The sequence below is a fragment of the Anser cygnoides genome, chromosome 2, assembly GCF_040182565.1.
Source record: "Anser cygnoides isolate HZ-2024a breed goose chromosome 2, Taihu_goose_T2T_genome, whole genome shotgun sequence".
Taxonomy (NCBI): domain Eukaryota; kingdom Metazoa; phylum Chordata; class Aves; order Anseriformes; family Anatidae; genus Anser; species Anser cygnoides.
Window position 1 is genome coordinate 160,824,766 of NC_089874.1, and position 27,038 is coordinate 160,851,803.

The following is a 27,038-nucleotide window of genomic DNA, read 5'->3' on the forward strand; positions in this document are numbered from 1 at the left end:
GAAGATGCTGGAAACATAAAGTACGTCCTTTTCTTTCAAGAAATTCACTGCTTTACATGGAAGGTATGAAAATGGGTGCATTTACTGAATCCTAATAGCTGCTACGCAGAATGGAGCATTTGGATTTGTATGTTAGTGGCAAAACCAGGGTATATTTCAACGCCATGCACTTCGAAGGAAAGCCACTCCTGTTAATCCTCATCGCCTTCTGCTTTTTTTGGAGTTCTCAGCTACTCTTTTTCAGAAACACAACTGATTCCCATAAAACAAACCTCTTTGACAGCAATCTGTTAATCTCGTTTCGCTACTGGTGTTTTCCGGGGTTTCAGTGGACTGCTCAGAGTCCAAGGAAACATTCACAGCCTGAAACTGAGAAATGTTCCCGTTTGGTGGCTGCTCTGCTAAACACCTGCCCATTTCACAGCCCTGGCACTGCCTGCAGTCACAACACTTCAGCCACTGCCCAAAAGCCTGACCTGAAACGTGGACAAAAGCCAGAGGCAGCTTTTCACTGCCCATCTGAAGGAGCTTTGCTGAGCATCTGCTGGGGTCGGTGGTCAGCTGCTCGGCTGGGGAGACTAGGCGAGGGTCCTGCATCTTTGTAAGAGCAAGGTCCACCTCTGGGGGAGAGGAGGAGGAAAGCCGGGGGCTGAGCTTGGAGCAGAAGGATGGGACAAGGCTCCTTCATCCAACCACAGCTTCTGGCACCACCCACGGAAGAGCCCCCGCTCAAGTTATGGCAGCATTATCCTGGGAAAGCAGCAAGATGCTTCAGCACAGAAATGACTAGCTCTGGGACAACAGCACTGCCTCTGCAGGCAAACATAACCTATTTTCACTTACAGGCATTTCTCAGCCTTCTACAGTTGGGAATTACTATCCGCCAGATTTCACCATAAGGAAAAATGAGGCATCAAGACTTAAACAGTCTGTCTTCTACAGCAAAGGGTGCTCATCCCTTTGGTCCACCTCACAGAAAATTATTTCAATACCAACTCTGAACAAAGCAGGGCAGTGTCACAGGCTGGAAACCTGAAAACATAAAGTCAATGTGATATACTCAAAACGATCCAGCAAGAGTCAGAGCCAAGCAGAGTCCACCTGAGTAATTAACTGATGACTCCCATGAAGTGTCTCCAGATGAGAAAGAGACCTCTAAATAGAAAGCAAATCAAGTCCCTCAAGTCACAAGGGGCAGGTGCTGAGCTCCGCTCTCTGGGGACAGCGACAGGACCCGAGGGAACGGCATGGAGCTGGGACAGGGGAGGGTCAGGCTGGGGGTTAGGGAAAGGTTCTGCACCCAGAGGTGGTCGGGCACTGGGACAGGCTCCCCATGGCGGTGGTCATGGCACCGAGCTTGATGGAGTTCAAGAAGCATTTGAACAACACACTCCCAGATATGGGGTCTGTTTTTTGTGTGGTCCTGTGTGGAGCGAGGGGTTGGACTCAATGAGCCTTGTGGGTCCCTTCCAACTCAGGATATCCTATGATTCTGTGACCAGAAACTGAAAAGATCAAAAACATCTTGAATAAATCTAGATTTAATAAAGCAAGGATGCTGTGAAGATGACAGAGGAACTCATTACTGACAAACACTAGGTAAATATTTTGTGGTATTTCCAAACACAAGCAGTGCTGAACATGGTAAAATTTGCCTGACTTTTTTCGAGGGTCTTTTTTAAGATTACATAATAAAGGAGTAGATCCAGGCAAGTGATTCTGGCAAGTATTTTAGTGAATGTCCCTTATCCTCCATCAGTGATATATAGTCAAGTGACCTTTACACAAGTGGATGGACTTTTCCCCACTTGTTTTGCTAGAAAACAACTTGGCAGCAATGACAAAACCTATCCTGTTGGCAAAGCCATGAAGGCAGTCCCAACACTACTTGAGCTGGTTGTTCCTTCAAGCCCACTCAGGTGGATCTGAAGAGCACATCTGTTTATGTTTTATTATAGAGGTTCTGTTGTTCCTCTTGGGTCAAGAAAATAACCAAGACAAGGAAAGCACGGTCCTTATGGGCTTCTCCTTAAGTCTTATGTCTCTTTTAAGCAACATATCTGCTCCAGCTAAAAAGGGATATGCTGAAAGTGTATAACCTAACAAACAGTTCATTTTATTGTCTCCCCATGCTACCAAACATGTTTTATTTTGCTTTTTGCTTCAAATACGATATGTTCCAGGTCATGGGACACAATCATCCTCTTGGGAGGAAAGGAGATACTTGGAAATTTGCATTGGATTCTAATAGTTTTGTTCTTAAGTGTATAATCACGGCACGGCACTGCATAGGAGAGCCTGTTTAGAAAAGGACTTTTTCAATCAAAAAGTCTTGGGCGTTTGTTGCTAAAGAAATACATCCAGTGAAATAAAGAACACATTTTCAACTATTGTGGTTAAGTGGTTGCTAAGTGCTGTAGGAGCACTTCCTCTGTTCTCCATTAACACCACGGGGGCTCTTCCAGTGACCATTTCTCCTACCTGTCCCAGACACACGATGTAAGGGCAGAAGAGCCTTGTTCATTCCCCTGACCAGTGGTAGTCCCCAAAAAACCCAGTCTAAGATTGCAGCCCATAAATAACCTTAAAAAGATAAGTTCAACAGAAGGAATTAAATGCTTGCCCTGTTTTCCGTGTGCTGTGACAGCAGTAAGCCACTTGGATCTGAGGACACGGTATTACTGGAAACATTTAACAACCAGTCAACTTAATTTGGAGTACGTAAGTTTCAGTTGCAAGAAAAATGAAGAGTGACAACTTGAATTACAAGTCTAATGAAGTCAGGATATTTGCTGATTTGAAGAAAAACATAAGAACAGCAACAAGAAAATTGTATCTTTCCTCAAGAATAGCAATAAAGTTATTACAGATTTAGACAATGTCTCAAGAAAGAGAAACTAATGATTTTAGGTAAATTTACTTGTAGGTGTATATCTGTGACCAGAATGCCTGCGAAGTGAAATAATAAAAATGGGAAGTATAAACATTGCTCAAGGGAATAAAATACTCTTTCTGAATTAGTTTTTCCACGGAAAATTAAATAAGAGGAATTCTGCAGTTTGCTAATTTATCCTGTACGAGTGCTACATTGGGAAAGATGAAGTGAGTTTGACCTTACAAACAGTGACAAGAAATAGGAAATGCCAGCAGAGATATGCAATGCAAGCCAGCTTTATTATCCTCGTGTGCTCCATGCTGTCTCTGTGCCATACATTTACAGAGCTGCTAACCTTTTTTAAGCTCAGCCGTTCAGTCCCACACCACACCATTAGCATATGGGCTTCACGGAGGCTTTCATGAGGATTGAAAAGCTACCTAAAATGTTTGCAAAATAAAACATTCAGGGAAGAGATTAAGATAAAAAATGCTGAAAGGTTTTCAGCTCAGTGCCTCTGGAATGTGACATGTAACAAAATTGCCCAAATTATGTTCATTTTTTCAGTGAACATCAGGACAATACCTTAACTGCGTCAAAGGCAAGAGAGGCCACAGATACAGATTTGGATAATTTCTACCACACATTTTTATTGGAACATTATTATTATTTATTTTACTTTTAACTGTACTATTCACTTGCCAAACTGATGGGGCATAAACCATCACCACAACTGTTCTTTATTAGCTTTAGCACTAAACCTACATGTTTCTTTCCCAACATTAGGCCACTCTGACTTCTATCATTTAACTTGGTGAATAATCCACCCAGCCTTCATCTATATTTTCACCTTGAAAGTGTTTATAGACTGTAAAAACATCCTTTTTTGATAATCTCTTCTAAACTACTTAATTTAGCTCCCTCATTTTCTCATCTGATGCTTTATATTCTATGGGTTATGCTATTTTACTTGCTCTGTTTGGATTCTTTTTGGATCTCTCTTTATATGCCAATACCCTTCCCAAACCATTAGCTTGAAGATTTGATTGCTTGTGCCATAAAAATACTTCTGTTGGAAACTTTCACGCAAACACCGGAGGAATTTTGTCACATGTTAGAGTGTACTCTGAAAACTGCTGCATGTGTTTTTGGTTGGTTGCTTGCTTCTCAGTAATTTTCTTAACTATTCCACCTAGTCTCAAAGGGCTCAAATATGGATACTTTCCATTCCTACAGCAATAAAGGAGAAACGAACTGATTCTGCAAGGCTAGGACATACTCCCTGAATTAAAATCATATTTCACTCCCTGAAAGAGACCTCTGTCTCCAAAACCACGCTGGAAAAAGATGCTCTCAGTGGAAAGTGGACAGCTTTCTGCTCTTGCTCTGATGGCCAGATTACACCTCAAGCTTCAAAATGCCGTATGAAATAACTGCTTATTGTCAAAATCTGACAGCTCCATGCCCCTAGCTCCAACCAGCAGCAAGGGTGAGCATGTATTTCCAGTGGGCACACACATGCATACAACACATTCAAACAACTGACCATATGTATTCACACTGACAAGACACATCCTCACCCACACAATCACAAATGGCACCAACAGCCTCATCCCACTGCCCTCTCTGGCTGACCAGGAGAGGGCAGGGTATCATTCAGCCTTTTTCACATGCCATTGCTCCTCCATGCTCATTTATATTCATGAACGTGAGTTTTTCATTACTTAAACTAAGACATCACACTGCATACTCCTTGCTAACACATACACGTGTGTGCTCAGCATCATGCACATACCCACCAGCATTGTCCTCTCTTTCTGTCCAAGGATCCATGAATGTATAGGGGAGAAAGACACCACAAGGAAGCACAGGAAGGATATTTGTAGGGAGTTTATTTCCTTCTGCTCCTGTCTACTCAAGACAATATAGAGGGTTTCTCCAATGGGTAATTCAATCCAATGAAGTTATGCCCTTATTTTGGTCTTTTTTTTGCCTTTTCTGTACTGACTTTCTAAGGCCCTATGTGCTGCTAATGGAGCTAAGGAGTTACATGCTGCTAACAGTTACCTGAGGCTAGATGCCAGTTTGTGCCACCAGATCAGGTCTAGAGGTATAAACACGCACATGGGATCCCTCTTAAAGTAATTTGAGATGTTTGCACAGTACATATCTATGTCTGAACTCAGCAGCTAAATTGAACTTCCAGAAATCCACCTCACCAAGCTTTATGTATCTGGCAAGCACTGACCTCCAAACTCCTTATTAAGACTCCCATTATATTCAGTGGAGACACAGTCAATAAAGTCAATGGAGATTAGAGCCCTATGCTCCAGATTAAAAAGACTGACAGCTACTTAACACATGAGATTGCATCATTGTCTATAAAGGAAGCCTCCAACATCAGGCTCAGAGGTAGAGACCTAAACTTCACATGCCAAGGTTTGGCTAGATGAATCCCAACCAAGGGATACTATGGGGACGAAGGGAAAAAAAAAATATATTATTTTGCGCGCCCCCCCCCCCCCCCCCCCCCCCAACTCCAGAGAACAATTCATCCTAGTTAATTCAGATGAGTACTTCAGAAAGTGAATACATTATCTACTGAGTGCCTATTTCTCTTTACTGGCTGTAGAAGGAATCTAGCTTCCTTCACTGGTAGAAATCTATGCTGTGGAAATATTAGCATGGATTCCTCCAACACACGTGATCTGAGATCCCACTAGATTTATCTGCTACTGGATGAAGACTAAAGCAAGACAGTTCTGGGGTGATGTCCTGTCTGGATTCCGTCTTCCTGGAAAAATCCTCTCTTCCCCCCACACAGCACATCTAAGAATAGAAAATATGTTGGCAATTAATCTGAACAGCATAACTAACAAGTGACAAAAACATCACTGCTTTACTGATGCATAGTTTGTTTATTCATGTTTCACGCAGAATGACCCTCTACCTCACCACAGAGAAGCCATACGAAATGCTGAATTTCTTTTGACGTTTCCTTGAGCTGCTGGAGGCAAGCAGCATGCCCCCCACAGACGAGGTCCTTAATAGACTTAATGATACCATGAGGATATAAAGTGATCTAAGCCATATATTCACACTGTATGAGATCACACAGCATCAAAACTTTGATAGATGCCTCTGCTATTTGCTCATCCTTAAGGAGCAATGACCCGAACATTAGCATGTCTAGTAAATTGTTCTAATGTGCGGTGAAAGGGGACTAATGGATACAGTAATTGATTGTTTGATGGATAGCTGGGGAGCCCTTTGATTATGAGTTTTTGCTACGGTCCAAGACATTTTCATTCTCCAGTTAACCCAGAGCTGATTGCTCACATGAATTATCTCCTTCTCTGCCTGCAAATATCATTCTCTTAATAAATATTTCATAAGAAACAAACTGATGGTTGGGAGAGAGGAGAAAGCCGATGCTCGATGCTGTGTCTTTTGAAGACATTATAGAGCCTAGAGAACAGACAGAGATTATCCATGAAATGTGCTCAAGCCAGACAAGAGGTCTTTGGTTCTCCCAGGTTTAGTGCTCAGAACAAAACAAGAGGCAGGAAGAAGCCTCACAGTCAATTTAAATCAGTCAAGGGAGGCCCAGTATGACCCAAGAAGGACGTACCGAAGTGGAGAAGAAGCTATTTAAAGTTGCCTTCCTCACAAATTCCACCTTCCTCTCTCCCAAGATCCAAGCTGAACTTTCATGTTACAAGCTGAGGCTCTGACCAAGAAAAAGAGTATCAGCAAGAAAACAGACTTAAAATTCCTAGGATCAAGTGGCTGAAGGCTAAATTTTGATCCTAGTGAAGCTTATGGCAAAATTCTCATGGATCTCAATGAGTCTTTTCTGACTTTTTTTTGTTCTCTTGATAACTCCTTGAAAATTGTTTACCACCTTTATTTGCTTTCATCATATCTAATTATTTCTTTTAAACACCTGGACTAAACCTGATTGTTTTGTGTTAGCAGGCTGCTTTTTATCATTGCACACAATTACATTTTTGAGTTATGAAGGTTACTATTCTCTACAAAAATTCTACCCTGTTCTCCTAAAAGACGTGTAGAAACCAGGCAAGAGAACAATCAATAGAAAAAGAACTGTGTTTTGCCATTTGCACTCCCAGTCCCTGCTCAACCCCATTTCATATCCCTTCATTATAGGTTTTATTTAATCAGGCCCACAATGTCGTGTGCAGCTCCTTAATTAGATGGTAAGAGCCTTGAAGAAGGGACTTCATTTTTATATTTGGTTAACATGTTGTTAACCAATATGGACTCATACTGGTATCTGAAATGAAGGAGAAGAGGAAAAAGTACTCAGTGAGTTTGTACTAAGACTTAAAAAATCATCCACAGTCAAGGACTGTTGGCTTTCTTCATATTTCAAAATAGAAAAGACAGCAATGTACACAGAACATGCTTTTAGCCTCCATTGGCTCAGTCGAGGAGAGGAACTTGATAAACTAAAGCTTCAGTCAGAAGTAGTTTGCTACCACACAGGAAGGAGTCACTACACAAGCTAATCCCAATTTGTTTCAGAGCTGCACACTTAATATGCTGAGAACTGCCACACTTTTTAAATCTGCTTTCATTGAAAAATTGTTGATGAGCAAAATAAATAATGTTCACTATTACTTTCCACCCTGTGAATGTTCCCTGGGTGCTGAGATACTCTTATCTTGTTTTCCTAGCTGTTCCTTGAGCATATTTATATTGTTAGTCTCACAGTAGGTTTCATTATGTCAATAAGCGCAATTTAAACATTAATAGTATGGCTATGGGCAGAAATGTAACTGATCGTATCACATGCTATAAATGGGGGAACACATGGCAAGGAATTGGCTTCAACGCTCTTTGCTATCAATTCTTCGCCAAAATTTCTACGGAGGGGAAAGGCATGAGTAAGAGATGGGGGAGGAGGAGAGACTAACAGAGAAAGAGCTGAAAACAGAGAACTAGCTGAAAGCATCCCTCCTGCCTTCTGGAAAGGAAACTTTTTTGCCACAGTAAGTGGCAATAGAGAAAGTGGCAAAAGTGGTAATAGAAAAAAAATGGTGAAAAAAAAAATCATTGGAAAAACACTCTTTAAAGGTAAATCCTAAGTTGTCTGCTGATCTGTGATTAGAACAAGTGAGGAAATTATTGACAGATTTAATGCTGGACATTTATTTTCCATGCCCAGTCGTGGACACTAAGTCCATAATATCACCATGTATTTTTAACATAATTGTTAGGTTGCACAATGACTTTCTCCATGAAAAGTACTCTATAGACCACTGAAACTGCCTATGGAGGGTGGTGACACTTCCCATCAGTAGAGGTGCATGAATCTAGCTCAATGTTTTTAAGTGTCTGACAGGTTTACAATATTTTTCTGCTGGAGTCCTTGCATTTCCTTCCACCATCCATGCTTTTACCTGTGGTGTTGCTTAGCTCAAATAGTTGTGCTAATACACCAAAGGCACTTAGCCAATTCATGCCTTTCAAAAAAAATTATTCTTGTGTCAAATTTGGAAAATGGAAAGGGATGAGACCAGCCTGATGCTGATTTATCTCTAAGTCCTTGAAATATGTCCTAAGTCAGACTGTGAAGAACGTTGACATGTGGGTTAATTTTTCAGGGAACTACATTTGCCTGAGTTTTGCTGAAGTGTTACACTGCTCTGAGCATTAGGCACCGTCCGTCATCCCAGGATTTTTTCAAAGAGGAAACATGATGATTCTGTTGTCCTTGACAAGCATTGCCGCTGATAACCATATCCTGCTAACGAAGATGTGTCTATTGGATTGGAGTGACAATGGTGGTATTCTCCCCCAGTCTCACCCTACCACACAGCAGCAGTGCCCAGTCCAGCACTCCTCAGAAAGTGTCAGCATTCTCAAAAAGAAATTCAAGTCCTTCCACCCCAACTTGCTCTAAATATGCCTCGCAGGTCTCATGAGTAATGTACCTACACAAAGAGATCTCGGAAAATGCATGGATTGTGCAGGAACATAAATTTTGACTGAACAAGTGATGAATAAAATGCAGAGCAACATCCTCAGATTTTGGGCAAAGAATATATAATCATTCAGCGGTGTTTGCGAAACATGTCAGGCTCTGTCAGGAAGAAGGGTTATAAATAAGTGTGAGGTAGATACTTAATAATGCTATTTCATATCTATGCAATAATGAACTTTAATTATTTCTTTGGGTTTCTTTCTTCTTTTACTGTAGCAGATGAGTCAAGCCCAGATGTGTAATGAAACTGATACTGGCATCACAGCATTTTCTTTAGAGGTGGCTGAAAGAGCTCTACAGATCAGCTGCCAAATCATTTCTTCTCCTGTGGGGTTTCCTTCATGCATCTCACCCAGAATTTAATTCCTCCACATATGGCATGAGTGAATCACGGCACAAGGAATTTTCCTGATGTAAAAGGTTTTGCAGACAAGCGGTCCTCTCGCATCGCTTGTTCTGCAATGAAGCCAAAGTCCTCTTTGTCATATTCGGAGGAGCGACCTGCCAAGAGGAGCCACTTGGCATGGTATGTAAAGAACTCCATGTATATCTTTGCATTCAGAACATATGGAAGCTAATTTACAGCTTATCAGTAACCTTCTCACCAGATATTTGTGCCAGAGAACAAGGAGATTGACTTGTTCCCTGCTGAGATGCTGGGAATTAATGGAGGATATCAAAAGGAAAATTCAGAGCCGCTAAACGTAATGATGTTGGATAAATATGGAATACCTCACTCATTCATTGATTCTTCAGTAGAAATTCAGTGGAATGAAGAGAGCAATGCAGCATATCCCTCCTTTTGCAGAATCCCTTCCTGGCAATGCCTACTATGATTACATGACCTTTACGAAGAAGTCAGATGAGATGGACCTCACTGAAAGAGTTTAATTCCACCTTTCATCTTTCCTACTCTGTAAGCAGGGTCCATGGCAGCACAACCCTACTGAGAGGAAAAGGGGATGTTCCTCAAATCCCCACACCATGAAAACACCATGGCCCAGTTCTTCTACTTTGACAGAGAAAAGCATTCAAAGTCAATGAGGGGTATCCAGAAGTACTTGACTTACCTCTGCGTGTCCACTTCCAATCCCACACCTAGTACTCCAGTGCTAAAGAGTGGTTAAACAAACCCATGAAACACATACTCTGCGGACTCCTTACACGTCAAAAGTACGCACCTCCAGACCCACCAAGTTCCATTTCCCATGGAAATGAGTCCCCCAAATAAAAAAAAATAATAAAAAAAAAACACAACAAAACAAGACAGATAACCCATGGCATAGGATACTCTGGGAACAAATACATTGAGTTCACTGCAATGACAAAGTCACATCCCCCAGGCTCAATATAATCTGCTCTATGACCTACACTCTCCATCTTACCTCTGCCTTTTCTGTAAAACGGGGATGGGTTCTTTCCCCAGTAGAGCTGAAATATCTTAACTTGCAAAGTGGTTGAGACCTGCAGGAATATTTACTAAAAAAACAGCATTGGAGAATTTCCCAGCTCATCTCCCCCTGTTTCACATCAATTAAATATTATCATTTGTTCATAATGAAAGAAGCCTAATAGAACATTTCAAAAAAAAAAAAAGGTAACAACAACAACAACCAAAACAAAGAAAAACACAAACTCCTTTACTGTGCTTCTTTGAACTTGCTCTTTTCTTTGGATGACTACCTTATATTTTATAATGATTTCCAGACTTTTACAGCTGTGGGCAGGGGAAGAAGCACCATTGGTGAGCTGTGAGATTTAAGATTGCAGAAGGAGATAGTCAAGATGGCTAAAGAGTGATTAAAGGGATTTTGTGTGAATTTAGGTCTCGGGGGGGGGGGGGGGGGGGGGACAATGCCTGCAGTTTTGGAAGCAATACTAGGAGAAGAAAAAGGTTTTATAGTGACGGATATCATCTAGAACAACAACAAAAAAGAATAAATAAAGCATTTCAAAAGAAGCAGGATTAGTGTAGCATGTGAACACAAATGAAATCCCACGTGGGGCAGATAAAAATTTGTAAGATTACTATATGAGGAACAAAGCATATAAAAGCAACAGGAAAAAAAAAAGTCTATCCCAAACTCAACATTTTAAAGAAAAAAGAAAGAGTTCTCTCCTTCCTCTTGAACAGTGCAGCATCCTTCCCTTTGCTTGTCCACTAAACCCCTTCTCCAGCCTTTTCTTTCTCCCAGCCCGTGCTTGTTTGACAGCTCCAACCAGGCAGGCATCCAGAACATAGACACCACCGTGAAAACCCCTTGATATCCCCATCACCGCGTACTCACACAGCTGAGCTGAGGTTTATTGTTAATTTAAATCATTTGGAGCCTGTTAAATTCACAGATTAGCACAACTCCGTGCTGCACCTACTGACACGTCACCGTGCCTCCCCCTCTCCCATCACTTCAGCAGACGCTCACGGCCCCTAATGCACCCCACCTCCATGCAGATTTGATCCCATCTCAATGCTAAGCAACGACAAACGTCGATGGTTTGTCAAGCCTTCTCCGCTGCCGCTCTCATCCGAGCACGCTAAAACAAGGCTCCCGGATCTGATTCAGGGAATCCTGTGCCAGCAGATGGCACTCCGGAATGTGCAGCATCTGCAGCTTCCCTCGCCCCATCCCCAGCAACTCCTGGAAAAGGCTTTTTTTTTCTGTGCCCAGTTCACCACTGATGCTTTTAATCGTGCTTGAATATTGGGGTTGTCAAGGCAGCTCACACCCTGTGGACATCAAACTTCCCAGTCCTGGGCTTCCAGAAGAGGTCAGTATGTCATGCTGCACACAAAGCCAAATTCCCACACTCTTTCCTCAAATCACCTCACGAATTACAAACTGCTGGGCACAGAAAGTGAGAAAACACCAAAACACCTTAACACCTTCCTCACCCACCAGAAATCAGTTGTGCTTGCAAGCAGGTGCTTTGATTACTTTTTTTTTTTTCTCAATTTTTTTGTTGGTTTTGTTTTTTGTTTGTTTGTTGGTGTTTTATTTTTCATTTTATTTTTTCTTGAGCAATCGTTTGTGTTTCCCGTCATGCCACTATTAACCTCTTCAGGAAAAAGTATTTCCATACAGAAAACATGTAAAGGGGATGTGGAAGTGTACAAGGTCACAGACATTCAGGAGCTTAAGAGTCTGAGTGAAGGTGGAAGACAATACTGGAGCTCTTCATTTTAAACAAATGAAATGCCGGATGCAAACTGTAACTGATGATGTGTTGCATAGATTGCAAGCAAGATCTTCAGTTTTTCCCCATGGAAAGCCAAGTTCATGGAAATAAGCCTTTTTGTCCTATTTCAAAACAGTTTCTCCATGCAAAGGAATAAACCCTATACATACAAGAGGGAGTTGAGGAACACATTGCACCTCTTACCCTTGGCATGAGCTCTGCTTTGGGAAATTGCACAAGCTGGAGCAGGAGGATGGCTCTGCTTTGCTCAGTGTCTGCACTGACCACGATCCAACTGCCTGTTACCACAGAATTATAGAATATCCCAAGCTGGAAGGGAGTCAAAAGAATCATGGGGCCCAACTCAATCTTTTCAAGGCTCCAACCCATCACGTGAAAATAAATAAACAAATAAATTAATAATAATAATAAACAGCATAAATACCTGCTTAATGCTCATCCCAGCACACTGCATAGTGACACAGCTTTAATTAAGGTGGAATTAATGAACGGGATGTTGCAAAGTTTTGCTGTGTTTTACCACAGGGGGCAAAGGAAGAGGCACTCTTGGCAGCTCGCTGTTGCAACAAGGAATTGCCTCTTTGAACATCCCCAGGAGGAGAACGCCCTGCGCTGGCTCGGCTGCATCGCTCCCCCAATGGGATTCATCCACAAGCAGGAGGAATCGCAGGGGCGATGCTGAGGAGGTGCCAGCCACACGACACCGATTTGCTCCTGACGGTACCAGTACTGAGCAACACTCAGGGCTTAGTCTTTTCAGTCCCATCTATGCATGCGTCAGCGTGTCCTGGGAGTTTTCAGCACGTGCTGGGAACCATCTCAGCTCAGAGCCGGGACAGTCAGACACAGCTGGAGAAGTCTCCGTAACTTAAGGGAATTATCTGCTGCCCAGGAGCCTTCTCAAATTGGAGGGAGAGTTATAAGGGAGAACCACCGCCTGTGCTCATCTGCACGCACATTTATTTTATTTATCACCCGGGCTATTGCTATCAGCTTAAAAATAACCGTTTGAAACACCATCTGCAGCACATCCCTTATCTCAAAGATCCCGGTGTACTTTATAAAGCAACTATATATAAATCCCCTCTCTGATATGTGCCTAGCTTTATGATCGAATTCCAAAGGTGTTTGAGCATCCTGGGGGAATGAGAAGCGAAGATGAAACTCCACAATAAATCCAAACATCAGTGAGAGCTTAATTTGGCAAAATAATGCAAACCTGGGTTATAGTTTTCAACCGAGCACTGGAGCTAAGTAGCAGAACAAAGAATCCTAAGTAGAAGACTCGTTTTGTGTTTGAATTAAATCAAGAATATTGGTGATATTCCTAAAAATCTAGTCTAGTCGTAAAAATCTGAGATAGCAAGGCTGTCTTACCATGCCAGGTGGTTTTGGGGGCTGGTAGGTGCCCCAGCTGGGGCCTCACACAGCATTTCACAGATGATATATGTTATAATGGTGGTAACAGCAGTACCCTCTACATAGGAGCCAAGGGCGTTAAATAACTCTGAATCATATTGTGGAAACAGCATTGGTTATTTAGACCCCGAAAATCAATCAAATGGAGCCTAGAAAGGTCACCAAGTTTTACTTTTCACCCTGGTGAGCCAAGGGTTAACCTATTTTCAAATATATTTTGTCATGGGAAAATACCACTGCCTTTCACATTTAATCATGTGATAAATGCAGCCATCAGAGTGGGTTTAGAAGAATACGATTTCCTTGATTTCCTTCCTTTCAATAATCCATCTCCACAGGGGGTTTTAAATGTATTAAATAACACTGCGTTCACTTTGGAGCAAGGTGACACACTCAGTAAGGTTTCACATTTGTTTCTCCAGTTACTGTGTGATCTTTGCCGGGGCAAAAGCCAATTTGGACTGCTGCAATGCAACTTCTGCAAGGTGGGGTTGAAGTGGAGGGCATGCACGAAGTCGTACAAGCATCCACATCACACCAGCAAGGAACTACTTCCACTTGCTTACTGCATCATCAGGCTTCTGCAAAGGAGAACTAATTTTTTTTTTTGAAAAGGGAATATATAAGGGGAAAAAAGCCACCGAACCAGAGTGAACAAAATTCAAGCTGGCAGACTGATACGTGGATGAATTTTTTAATATTACACTATTAGCATTGTGGGCCAGGTGTCCTACAGACCCAGCCTATGTGCATCAGCTCTGAGCTTGTGGCCTGTATTTGCTTTCCTCTTACAGGGCTGTCAGATGGATCTGGCAGGGCTGCCAAAGCCGATCCTCGCTTGCCACAGGTGAGGATGGCTTTTCCCATCTTTCTGGGCACAGCAGCCCCGTCCACAAATGAGCTGACTTTGCATAAAAGGAGAGATTGGTATTTGCAATATCCTTTAAATTTAGCATCTGGGAGGAGAAAGGAGCACTGCAACTTCCCAGGCAGCTGGCACAAGCAATGGGAAGGAAAAGTATTTAAGCATTTGCAGTGCTGTGTCTATGAGGAGGAATTATAATAACATGGGTATCAGTTGAGATGCGGAGGAGAAAAGAAATAAAAGAAACCCTCTGCCTTCATCCTCTGCCAACATAAAAACCTCTGTTCTTTCTCACTTAAATTAAAATAAAATTAAAAAAAAAAAAAGGAAAAAGGAGAACAACAACAACAAAAAAAAAAAATGGAAAACTCAGTTAATGAGTACAAAACTTTTTGGTCAGGTGCACATATAGGCAGCTGCAGTTTTTAGCTAAATCAGCAGAAGCTGGCAAGCAACGCAGGCTTATGCCACGAAAGGAGCTTGACAGCTGATTGCTAGGGAAAATCCACAGTGCTGAGGTTGTTGGGGAGATTTCGGAAATGGCAGCTTGGGATGGATTTGGTCTTTTCTTATTTTTCTCCACCCACAAAATAAAGGGCTATGGGTTATTGGAAGACTAGGTTTTCCTTTGTTTGTTTGGAAATGCCCTCCTTTTAGTGGGATTTGGAGCTTTTCTTGTTCATTTTTACATGCAGCACTGAAGCCCGCTGCCCCACCAAACACGTGCACATCTGCAGGCAGCACGAGGAACATGGGCACTTTTCCAAGGGCTTCATCGTAAGCATGGAGGGAGGATTCCTCATTTTAACTCCCACAGTTGCAAGATGCTGCGTCCCTGATGTGTCAGAGAGGGAGTTTAGCAGTTAGTCAAGTTCTGTCTCGATGAAGCCCACTGGCATCTCCATTGGGAACATAGGGGCCATGTGAAAAAAAAAATAAAAAAAAAAAAGATTTGAATACCTTTCAGCCCACTTATTAAATTCCTCTATCAGAGAAAGATATATATATGATATATTGTTTAGGAAAAATGCTTTAATGATTGCCTTAAAAAAATGCCCACGCATAAATAAAGTCAAGAAAAAATAGCCAAGTGATTTAACTGCTCCTTATTGACAGCCCTAAGAACAGGAGTGGGTTGATTAGAATATGGCTCCTCATGGATGTACACTCATCTAAAACAAAGTTGATGTTATTGAAATAACACCTTTTACAGAAGTAGCTGCATTCAAAATGACCTTGAAAAGGCATAGCAATTACCACCACACATGGAAGATACATAATCGCCAAAGCTAAGGCTTGATTACCTAAGATATACGAGCCAGACTGGAACATTAGGATCTGGGATGAGTGCTAAGATAAGATGTTGGAGTCAATAAAAAAAAAATGAGTAAATAAAAAGCTCCATTTGTCGGGGCAAAAGCCTTATTTTGATTGTGTAAAATTCCAATTTGCATTTCAGAAAAATACACGCCGCAACCTCTCCAGAAGTGGAAGCCAGTTTCAGACTGGGCTTTGGACTTCCAGCACAAAGAGCACCTATCGCATTAAAAAGTCATTGTTAATTATCATTCAAAATAGCCTGCTGGCATTTGCTTAGCCTGCGAGATCCTCAGGGTGGCACAATCCAATAGCTGAGCTTAGCATCTACCATGATAAGGGCCCTGCAAAAACAGAAGCCCAAGTCACTGCAGTCATTACACACACACACATACATATATGCAGTTTATGCAGATATTATTGCCAAGAAATTATTCTCCCATTAAGGCAAGGATTGGATCTTGCTGCCCCAAAATGAGAATTTCTCTCTAACCACATGAAAAGAACAACTTCATAAACACAGGAAGAAAGAGAGAAAGGATGCTTCCTGTGATAAGGAAGTCCATTTAAAGCATGAATAAATTGATGCAGTTGGGAGAAAGAAGCTAGTAATGCAAATAGAGGTTTATTACCCACTTTTTTCTGCTTCTAAGAAACATAATTTACTAACCTTTGTGAAAAGGGTCAAGTGGGCTTATGGAATAAGAGACAAAGGCATCTCTTTTGGCAACTGCCATATCCCAGAGCAGTAATTATCCTTCCCTCTTCCCATGAGCGACAGGAAATGAAGAGGGGTGCCATTACACTATGAGAATTACTGTAATTTTGATTTCTAAAAATTGCCAGGAAAGTTTCCTCTTAAGAAAAAAAAAAAAAAAAAAAAAAAGTCTGTTCAGATTTTTGACGTGGTTTCAATTTAAAACTCATTCCTCAGCTTTCCTTCCCCTCTCCCAGTCCTTTGGGGAAATTGGCTAAGAAGTTCAAATGGTGAGAAATTCAACCTTCCCCTTCAAGAACAGAGAAGGTAAATGGCCCCGTGTGGTCACTGAGGATCCAGGAGAGATGGAGATGGTCTAAAAACATGTCACAGATGCAACAACGATGCACAAAGTGTGCTATCCCTGCTAGGTACTGCCAGGGACAGATCCTTAGCAGCCCAAAGTTTTTCAGTGTAGTCTGCTGTTGGGTTAAATATCACTTGAACTTGTTCAACCATGGGCACAATAACATATTCTTCTTTCAACGGGAAGGAGATGATGTGAGATGAAAAATAATTAAAAATAATTAAAAAGAAAGATTCTTTTCACTGCCTGTGCTCAGAGAGATTATTGGCTATCTTGTGGATTTTCTGCAGGCTATCATTTATTACTTTAATATTATGGATGATCTATTCTGTGCTTACACAGAACATTATCATATTTTATTATACCCAGCTGCTGCCCTGTGGGATGGACTCATGCCAAAAGGAAAAGGTCTGTCTAGCCGCCCAACCTCTCCTACCTCTGACCATGCTATCCTGGGCTGGGGGACACACAAAATACCTTTTTACCCCAGTGGGCTCTGGAAGGAGGAATGGATGTTTTGCACCAAGGTCACTCCAAGGGGCAGTAGGTGGCATCCAAGGGACATCTGCCCCATACATAGGGAGGAACTGGAGGCAACCATCCCTAGAGTGGTGTACCACCACATACCTCACCGTCTCTGCAACAGCATTTCTCACACATGAAAAGAGAAACAGAACTGCTGCTTTCCGGGATTCCCCCGTGCACTCTCTTAATGAGACTTCCGAGGTCTCATTTTGGCCACTGGGTGAATATTTAAAATTGGTTTAATGGATTCAAGTGAAAGGGATTTTTGCAATTATTTGCCACAACTCACTTTCAACAGCAATCATTTAGCATTGTAAAAGTTCGTGTCTTTCAATACATAACACAGCTATAGAGCTAAATTGATTTGTCTACACACAACTACATTCATACAAACATATATTTGATTAAGAATTTATATAACTTCAGGCTTCAAGGAATTTTGGATCAATGCCTTTCTTTTGCTTTTATAAATAAATAAACACAATTAAACATTTCTTACAGCAAACCACAATGGGCAAGAGAATAATTCTGAAGCTTCACTTTCCAATTGTTACTTACTGTACCTATTACTTGGTCTAGGGAATTAATTACTCTCTTATTAAAGTTCGTGCTACCAAACACCTTACCTCTCCCACCCATCAATGGAAGAGAGGAATTATATGGACATCCATATGGAAAAACTAGCATTCTTCAAACCTCTTATAATTTGCTGCAATAAAATAAAACATAAAATAAAAACAAAGCCCTGCAGGCAAGCAGAATTTGAATTAAGACTGGATCAGCACCAGAGTGAAGAAGTTGACCATGCAGTCTCACAAGACCCATAAATCAGGTCCCCTGAACATACGTAGTATTTTGTATTACTATATAGAGTGGTAACTTTAATGCGATAATATATGCGCATGTTGGTCAGGTTACAGTTGCTGTGGGAACTATAATTTTGTATGTTCTGACCAATCTGCAGCTGACAAATAATAATAAGTAATATAGTCACCACACTGCATTCCCTTCAGCAGGTTTCCTACATCCAATTTCTCTCGTATTTGAAGGAGCAACAAAAGAAGACACGCGTAAAGCTGCAAATATATAGGGACCAGATGAAATGGATGTGAATTAACCATCACCCTTTTCAAGCAGTTTGCATGAAACCTTACGTGTCCCCAGCCTGAGCAAGTGTCACTGCATGAAAATGGATGTGCTTTGAGGCATGATACACATGAAAGCAACACCTTGTAAGCATCCATGCCAGGCACAGGCAAACAAGTGCGTGAGCCTACTTCTGAGTCAGAAGCATCTCACCAAGGAGATATTACAACACACTTTTGCTGAACCATTTTAACATGTTTTCTGCTGATGCTGCCTGACTGACACCAAGTTGTTACTTATACAGACTCCAAATGGGTACGATTTCTACCCATTTTAATGTAGCAGGGTTTGTCCTGCTCTTCCTCCAGCCTCCCTTTGCTTCCAACCCCACCATCACCTGCCTCAAGGATTTTCACCCAGCCTTTTGTTTTCTTCCTCTTTTAAAATTCTGCTCACTCCCAGACAAGGCTTTTTTTGAAGTCCTCAAACACTTTCAATTTACAAAAAAAAAGTTGATTGCATCTAGGTTTACGCCAGGTGCAGGGATGGACAACAGCTATGCAGTAATTAGTCCTCTTCATCCTGTTAGCACTGGTGAATGGTTGGCAGAGTCCCACGCCGTGTGCCATAGGCATGGCCATGCAACCATGTGGTGGTCCTGGTGAGACCAGAGCTGTTCCCACCTCTGCAATCCACTCCACTGACAGGCTGTACTCTAACAAAGTTGGTTAAAAGCACGAGAAGCAATTTGATATACATGGCATGAAAAAAAAAAATCACAGCTATGTTGCGTAAAATAAACCCCTTTTACCCCAAGCTCAGCCATCAAAACCAATGACTGTTTGACATTCATGGGATTTGACCACCATTCAAGAATATGCCATTTGTGACCACAGAAAATTCTCGTGTCCAATACCGATCACCATTTGGCGGACAAAAAAACGTATAACATTTCTATAAATGCATAGCTGAAAAATCAACATTTGTGCACAATCAATCCAGCGGTGCCATTGGGAATGCTCGGCAAGGGTAAAGGAATACATGAGCACTTTGGCACTCGAAGGCCTTAGGTTCATTGGCACTGACACCTAAGCCCAAGCAAATAAGAACAAGGTCTGATGCTGAATCATAACTGCTTAAAATCTATCTAATATTAAAGCTCTGGTCCATTGACTTACCCTAATGGTAGGGTCTTCAATGACATCACCACCCTCCCTTACCAAGAAGCGTTAGTGTTACAACTATTTCTTACATACACTTTAAAGAGGATGTGGAAAACCATGTAGTACAACAAGGTAGGGAATAAAGAGTCATTAAAAAAGCAGAAAATCTGCTAACCACCCCTTAAAAAAAAAAAAAATGCAAATTTGTGGAAATGTCTTAAACACACTCACACTTAAATTTATATACATGCACTTCTATAGGTATGTGTGTATATATATGCATATATACACATACACACTTTTACACCCTTGTTACATACTTGCACAGACACATATTTCATCATATATAAATACACACACATGAATGCATGTGTGAATCTAAATATATGCATAGAATTATAAATACTCTGACAAAAACTAGTATTTGTTTATTGACAAACTTCCTAATATAGGTAGAAAGTGGGGAAAAAAAAGTTGTATTCACATACATTTATAACTGTTAGCCATAGTTTAATGTAGATGAAGAACACAAAATTCATAATTTCTCTTAAAACTGAGGACAGAGCTTTGATAAAAGCCCGTCTCACCTCCTTTGACAAAATTGCACTTGGAGTGTGATTTCACTTAGCCTAGGAGCCCAACTCCCAGGGAATTCAGTACAGGACTGTTCTTTGTTGAATTTCGGAGTAGACAAAACCCCCAGAAAGACCAGAAAAACAGTTCCAAAAGACACACACGAACTTACCTGTTTGCTACTTCTCTGCCCAGTAGGAAGCAAAGCTTTGGATTTCTCTGCTATTTTCTGTAAAAAAGAAAAATAAAATTAAAATACATTAAAAAAAATTTAAAGGAAAATGGTTGAGAAAACAGAATCCAAATATTTAGGGAAGAAATCATATGAAGCTATTTCTTCTGCTTTTTAAAGAACAAGACAAAGACAAAACTCTTGCTATTTAGAAAAAGAAAGGGAGTGTAACTGCATGAAAAAAGTTTGGTCTTGCAGGAATTAAAAGTCTTCAAAGCTTCCAGAATGACAAGGTTATCAAAACCGAAACGTATATTTAAGAAATGACAGCTAGGACGTGGATAAGTAGCAATTTACCACTCAGATTGGTTTCCTGACGCAACCGGGCATTCACAAAATGCGGTGGCTAATTTTGGCACTTCTGAATTGATGACAGTTTTTTTTTTGAAAAGCCACACGTACAGTTCAGATGGATTGTACTCATGAACAGTAAAAAAAGTATGAAAAAGGTGTGTGCATACGGGGGCGGGGTCCTTTACCTGGATCCTTCCAAATTCTCATTTAATGGGATAAAGTCATTTAATTTAAAGTCCCCATACTTAAATTTCTGAATAGGGCAGAAAAAGAGTTAATGGTCCTAGAGATAATGCAATGATATTATATAATACACATGCTGTTGAAGTGCAATTTTATATGTTTTTAAACTATTATTTTTTTTAATCATAGCCAGCAAATATTGGGGAATCAATCAGAGTGGTTCTAATAGAGATAAATTATTAAGCTTATGTTATCAACCAAATTTCTTTACACCAGTATAATGCCAGTATATTCTACCTGGATGTTGCAGGCATGGGTCAAACTCACTGTAGCAGTATAAGAAAGCAGTGAGAGTTTGTGCAGGTTGTATTTGCACAGAACTTGATTTAATGTTCGGATTTGTTATGTGCAGGTAGCAGTGTGGGAGAGAGAAGTGGTTTGAGGGTGGTAAATTTAGGCTGTTACTACAGTGTTTAAAAGCAAAGCAAATGTGCACATCAGTGGAGTCTCCCAGGGTAAAGCGGGAGAGCAAGATGCAAACGGAAGAGCTGGAGTTCAGGTTTTGTTTGTTTAATTAAACAGCTTGATCTCCGTGACAGGTCCAACCCACAAGATGCATTTGGAAACCTTCTGGCAATGACACATAGCACAACACAGCCACACAGTGGGTTAACATTTCGCATAAATATCAGCGTTGCCCATACATTATCTGCAACCAGAGAAGGGGAAAGGGACGCTGTGCAACTACTTCTTGCTCTCCTATTGAGTGGAGAAATGCCAAAAAAATGTCATGGCTAAGCCAGGGGTACCACTGATCGTCCACTAGATACACAGCCTACAAAGGGACAGGGTTTTTTTTTTGTTTTTCTTTGCTATTGCTGCAGAACTGTTCAGCAGTCACATGCATGTGCATATTTCAATATAACGATACACTACTGGGCTGATAAAATAAAAGAGGGAGGGAATTACACGTGAGCAGCTATGGAGATGAGCACTATGCAGATGTTGCACACCCCTGGGAGCCACGCTTGCTCCCACTTAGCACGATCCCAAATTCACACGCTGAAGGGGGAAACGAGAGCCCCTCACCTTCTGCACAGCTCCATATCTCTGGATGGCATCAGACAGCTGGTTCTTCAGCCTGTCCAGCTGAAGTCGCTCCTGCTGTATTGGGAGAAGAAAGGACTGGTTAGCAGGTCTGCAGGGATAAATCAAGTCGTTGACTTAACTCAAGCCACCGGAGTTGACTCTAACTATTGGGAATAGTCCTGGTGGGAGACACCAAATAAACAAGGTGGACAAAACCGAAAGGTGGAATTTAAAAAAAAAAAATCCAGTTTTACTGGGGATGCCAGGATGGTACAGTGCTTTGTTCTTTCCATCAGTTCCAAAAATGCCACCTTGGATATCCAGTGTAACACTTGTGTTAGCACTACAGCATAGTCTGTGATCTGAGCTGGATACCTTCTGTGCCAGCAAAATACTGGGGGGTATTTTTTCTCTCCTGCCTGCCTACGTGGAAGGAGTCTCAATTCCATAACTGTTCTTGAAGACTCATGAAGCACAAGCAAATAAAGACCTTAATGCCATAATGAGAAGAAAATGGCTGTAGCACTGTATGCTGCTTCTACTTACTAAAACCCAGCCTCAGACTAAGCAAACAAAACCCAATATATGCTAAAGCTACTACTCCAAAATGTTCACTTTACAGTACTTCCAGCCCTTTCAGACAACTGCTTAAGAATGCAAAAGCATATTTCATGAAGGATACGATAAACATCTTTAATTTTTAATGGTAGTATTTTTGTAGAGAAGGATATCTTAGTTGTACAGTTCATCATCCAAAGATTTAAAACCTTTTTTAGAACAGGGCAAATATCATTACTCCCATTCTACCAATAAAGGTCTATAAACTTTGTTACATACACAAAATAAGACAAGATTGCCACCCTGGAGAGCTGATCTAATGGTCTAGCACTCATCCTACAGAAACCTGGAATCCAGATCCTCTCTATTTAAGCCCTTTGAGATTAGTTTAAAACGAAGCCCTAAAATAACCATGTGCTATTTCACATCAGTCTCCTGCCTTGTATCACACTGATCCACTTATATCAGTATCTTTGCTCCTGAAATACTACCAGGTTGCCCAGTTGGGCAGTCCTGACGCCACCAGCACCTGCAGCTTCAAGGGAAGTCGGAGAAACTCCCACCATGTACCTTGCTGGCTCTGCACTATGGCTGGAAAATAAGCAAATAAACGTGTTTTTTTTTTTTCTTTTTTTTTCTGGTTTTCCATGTGTGTGCATTCAAAGCAATACATAGAATAATGGATTGGAAGGAATGACTATAAAGCTCCAAATTAATGGAAGGCTTTTCACGCTGAGAGAAATTTTATGGGAAGAAAGTTCGAAATGCTACCCAGATCCCCAAGAGGGACTTGCCGACCCAGCAGTCGATACCCACCAGAATCATTAATTCTATATAAGGGAGAAGGACTACAGACTTTATATAAAAATTTGTAGGTTTAATTATTTAAACTGCACACGGTTAGAAAATAAGAGTTTAAGGAAAAAAATCTGTTAAATGAATTGACCAGGGAGCAGAAAAAGTTATTATGTGATGCCAGTAGAGAGTGGTGAGTTTATTCCTCTTATTACCATAATTGTTTATGTGTCAGTTTCCTTCAGCTCCTAAATATTCCCCCTTTAACTTAGCAATTTTGCTCCACATGACAGTAAAAGCTGTTCTGCTGACAGTTTTCAGTGGACACAACATTGGCTTCAAAGGTTAATAATGACGTTTTCGTGTGACACTATAATTGGTTTTAACGTGCCCTTGGCTCATTCCCTTTTGGTCCCAATTTATGTCAGAAAATGGAAGACAGAGATCAGCACGGAACAGCCCAGATCTCCATACCTCCAAAAAGACAATTTTTGTTTCATCAAGAAAATGTAATTATTCTCAGAGTGTGTAAGAGAAAGGAAAAAAAATAGGCCTTGCAGTCCAGCATGAACCAAAGCAATGTGTTAACAACCTCCAAATATTAAGGTTGATACTTATAAATGGAGAACAATCATTTCGTGCTTCACTCCCTGTCCTCTGGAGGATGCCACTATCCATTCGTTTTTTAGGTGGGATGAATTGCACATCGTCTTCTACCAGTTATAAAGGTAGCCTGGGGTGATTTGACTCTTAAATCCTTTTCTCAGACTCCTGCTTGCAAGTCTCAGGGGCGACCTTATCGCTCTCTATAGGTACCTTAAAGGAGGCTGTAGCGAGGTGGGGGTTGGTCTGTTCTCCCACGTGCCTGGTGACAGGACGAGGGGGAATGGGCTAAAGTTGCGCCAGGGGAGGTTTAGGTTGGATATTAGGAAGAACTTCTTTACTGAAAGGGTTGTTAGGCATTGGAATGGGCTGCCCAGGGAGGTGGTTGAGTCGCCATCCCTGGAGGTCTTTAAAAGACGTTTAGATGTAGCCCTTAGTGATATGGTTTAGTGGAGGACTTGTTAGTGTTAGGTCAGAGGTTGGACTCGGTGATCTTGGAGGTCTCTTCCAACCTAGACGATTCTGTGATTCTGTGATTCTGTGGCTTCAGTCTGGTCTGTAAAAAGCACCTGGACAAAGCTCTGCTCTATTTTAAGAGCAGAGTTTCCTCCAGGTGTGAGGATGGTGAGAACAGTGTTGTAGTACAGGATTTTGGAGAATGGCAGAAGTGAGTGAGGGTTGACCCCAATTCAGGTAAATTTCTGACCCAGAAAATACACAGATGTTAGAAGCTAGAACATGATAGAAAACTGATGTCCATAGTCAAGGAGAAAAGAATTGTCCTTTTTTTCAGCTGCTGAATCACCTGCTATGTGGGTGAAACTTCTCAACTCTCACACCAGCTAGAGTTTGCTCCCCAGGGATGCCATACGGTGAGCTGCTGCTCTTCCCCAAGATGCATACCACAGCCCAAAGCCAGCAGGAACATTTTGGGGTCTAAAGGCCTTTACTGAAAGGTCAGACATCATCTGTCTGTCCAGCCCTTGCACTGGGGACCAGGGAATGGGAGGCACTCATACTCCTTTGACAATGATGTCCATATGAGTTGAACCTCCTGATGGCAGAAGACCAGTCTGTCCACACAACAGATGGAACTGATGTGGGGTAAATTGTAATTCAAAATTCAGCTCTGATCTGGCCGTATAGCCAGTTATTATCTGTCCCAACCGCTGCCTGCCTGCTAGGATACAGCACTGAATGAATGTCATAGACAAATGCACTGCTCTGCTCTTTCTGGACACTTGAACACATTTCTAAACCCATCGGCACCCAGTGCACCCACTGCACTACTGAGTATACCCCATTACACACCCATGTAGAGCTGGACAACTTCTGGAGTACTTTCACCCAAGCTGTGGGAGCCCCTGAGAAAGATACAAGCTAGCTTTTGTTACTGATCATTGCTTTCCAGTTCCAAATGACCCAGGTTTGGGGAAAACTGCTTTCTGCAGCTGTTTTTCTACTGGCGATTTAGAAACATAAGCTATGCTTACTGTGTAACAGGAAAGGAACTTACAATAAGACATGGAGTTAACAGCTTTAAAGCACCCGCTACCCACTTCTTTTTTCATTATTCCTCCCTCCACAAGGCCCAGCACCCTCTCCCAACAGCATCTTGAATGACACATACCCTGGATGAGCCTCTGACAACCTCAGACAGCTGCTTGATGGCTTTGGTGCTAGTCGTGATGGTTTTATTAGTCTCTTGCTGGGTTGCGTGCCTGCAGAGGAGGAGAGACGATGGGAATTGCAATTGAAATTAATTGCATAATGAGACACTTACAGAACTTCATCAAGCTGCAGAGTGGTCGAGACAACACACCACACATCACACGGAGCCACGGCGAGACTGTGCAAGTCCAGGGCCTCGAGCAGCAATGAGGAGGCCGTAGGAAATCCTAGAAAGGAAATACCCCAAGCGTCCCTATTGCGATCAGCACACAGACAATAGGCCTGCAAAGTCAGTGGGGGAAGATAAGGTGAAAATGGAGGGCGGGCAGGTAGCCAGGTCATCACAGGCAGTCGGTATTGCGACTGAAATTGTCAAAAGTAGGGTTGTATAGGAGACAGAGATGTGTTTGGGGAGCTGTCTGATGGCTTGTCCAGAAAAAGCTGGGTTGCTTAGGAGGCAGATGTTGAGGAGGGCGGATTTCCTCACCATCCTCACCTCCCTGCTAACGACATGCTATCTCCAAAGAAGATATTGCCAGCACTGAAAGAGGCAGGCAGGAAGCCAAACCAGCCCCCCCTCCAGCCATAGCTCTCCCCCTCCTTTGCACCCCAACTCCCAGAACCATCATTTCTTTAAGGACTGGTTGCTGGTGTCTCTGGTCAGGACCACACAAAGTTGGGGGAAGAGACCTAAACGCTGCCCAAAGGCATTTATTACCTCAGTCCCCTGGTTCCCAAGCATCATAAGGCCATCAGGGTATTTTCAGCCTCTACACTTCTCCAGAGAGAACTTCAGATCTTTTTATTGAGAAAGGGGTGGCTTTCAATTATATTTCAATCAAAAAACTCAGGAAAGGCTCAAAAAAACACCGAGAGAAAACAATCTGTTTTTCTCCCTTAGAGGACACATTTAAGTCACAGTTGTACTGAAAAACTCATTTGTCAGCTACTCTTTTTTCAGAGTGGGCGGGATGTAGAGTGAATGGAGTTCCTTGATTAAAAAACTGATAAGACAACTCATTAGGGCCCCTCTGTCCTGAAGACCCAGGGCCAGTCCCAGCCCTTCAGCTCCTTCTTTACTGCTGTGTCAGCACTGATGGAGGCCAACTCTTTCAAGGTTTGCTTTCTGCAGAAAGTGCATCTTGTAAGATGCATCTTACAGCACCCGAACACAGACTTTTCCAAACACACCTTTAGCTACAAACACATTGAACCCTCTCAGCAAGCACTCCACTGTCAATTCCACATGGTCAGAGCAGACGGACATAGACACCCAGAACTGCAATATTCATCCCCCTAGGAAAGTTCTCACCCACTAAATCATGTTCCCTGTGCAGACGAAACAGGTGGATCATGTTTTGGATAAAAAATCCTGTCTAGGACGAAATCCTTGGAATAAATCCTGTCTAGGATAAAAGTTTATACACGGTACTTAACAGGTAGACAAATTAAAGCTTAGCATACCATGAAGATGACATCTCTTAGCTGCAGAACAGTAATTCAGATGTAAGAGCAAGT

The 27,038-nt window shown here is 41.7% G+C and overlaps 1 protein-coding gene across 7 annotated transcripts in view; it reads right to left on the reverse strand.

Moving 5' to 3' along the window:
- TSNARE1 (t-SNARE domain containing 1) overlaps positions 1-27,038 on the reverse strand; it is a 462,920-nt gene that overhangs the window by 232,248 nt on the left and 203,634 nt on the right. For 6 of the 7 annotated variants that reach the window (XM_066990788.1, XM_066990790.1, XM_066990789.1 and 3 more), the window contains 3 exons: positions 25,480-25,570; positions 21,894-21,968; positions 20,268-20,324 (listed from right to left, as the gene is read on the reverse strand). In XM_066990788.1, the coding sequence (XP_066846889.1) occupies positions 20,268-20,324; positions 21,894-21,968; positions 25,480-25,570 (223 nt within the window). The remainder of the gene's footprint in view (positions 1-20,267; positions 20,325-21,893; positions 21,969-25,479; positions 25,571-27,038) is intronic. The other variant, XM_066990792.1, reaches the window with a different exon arrangement.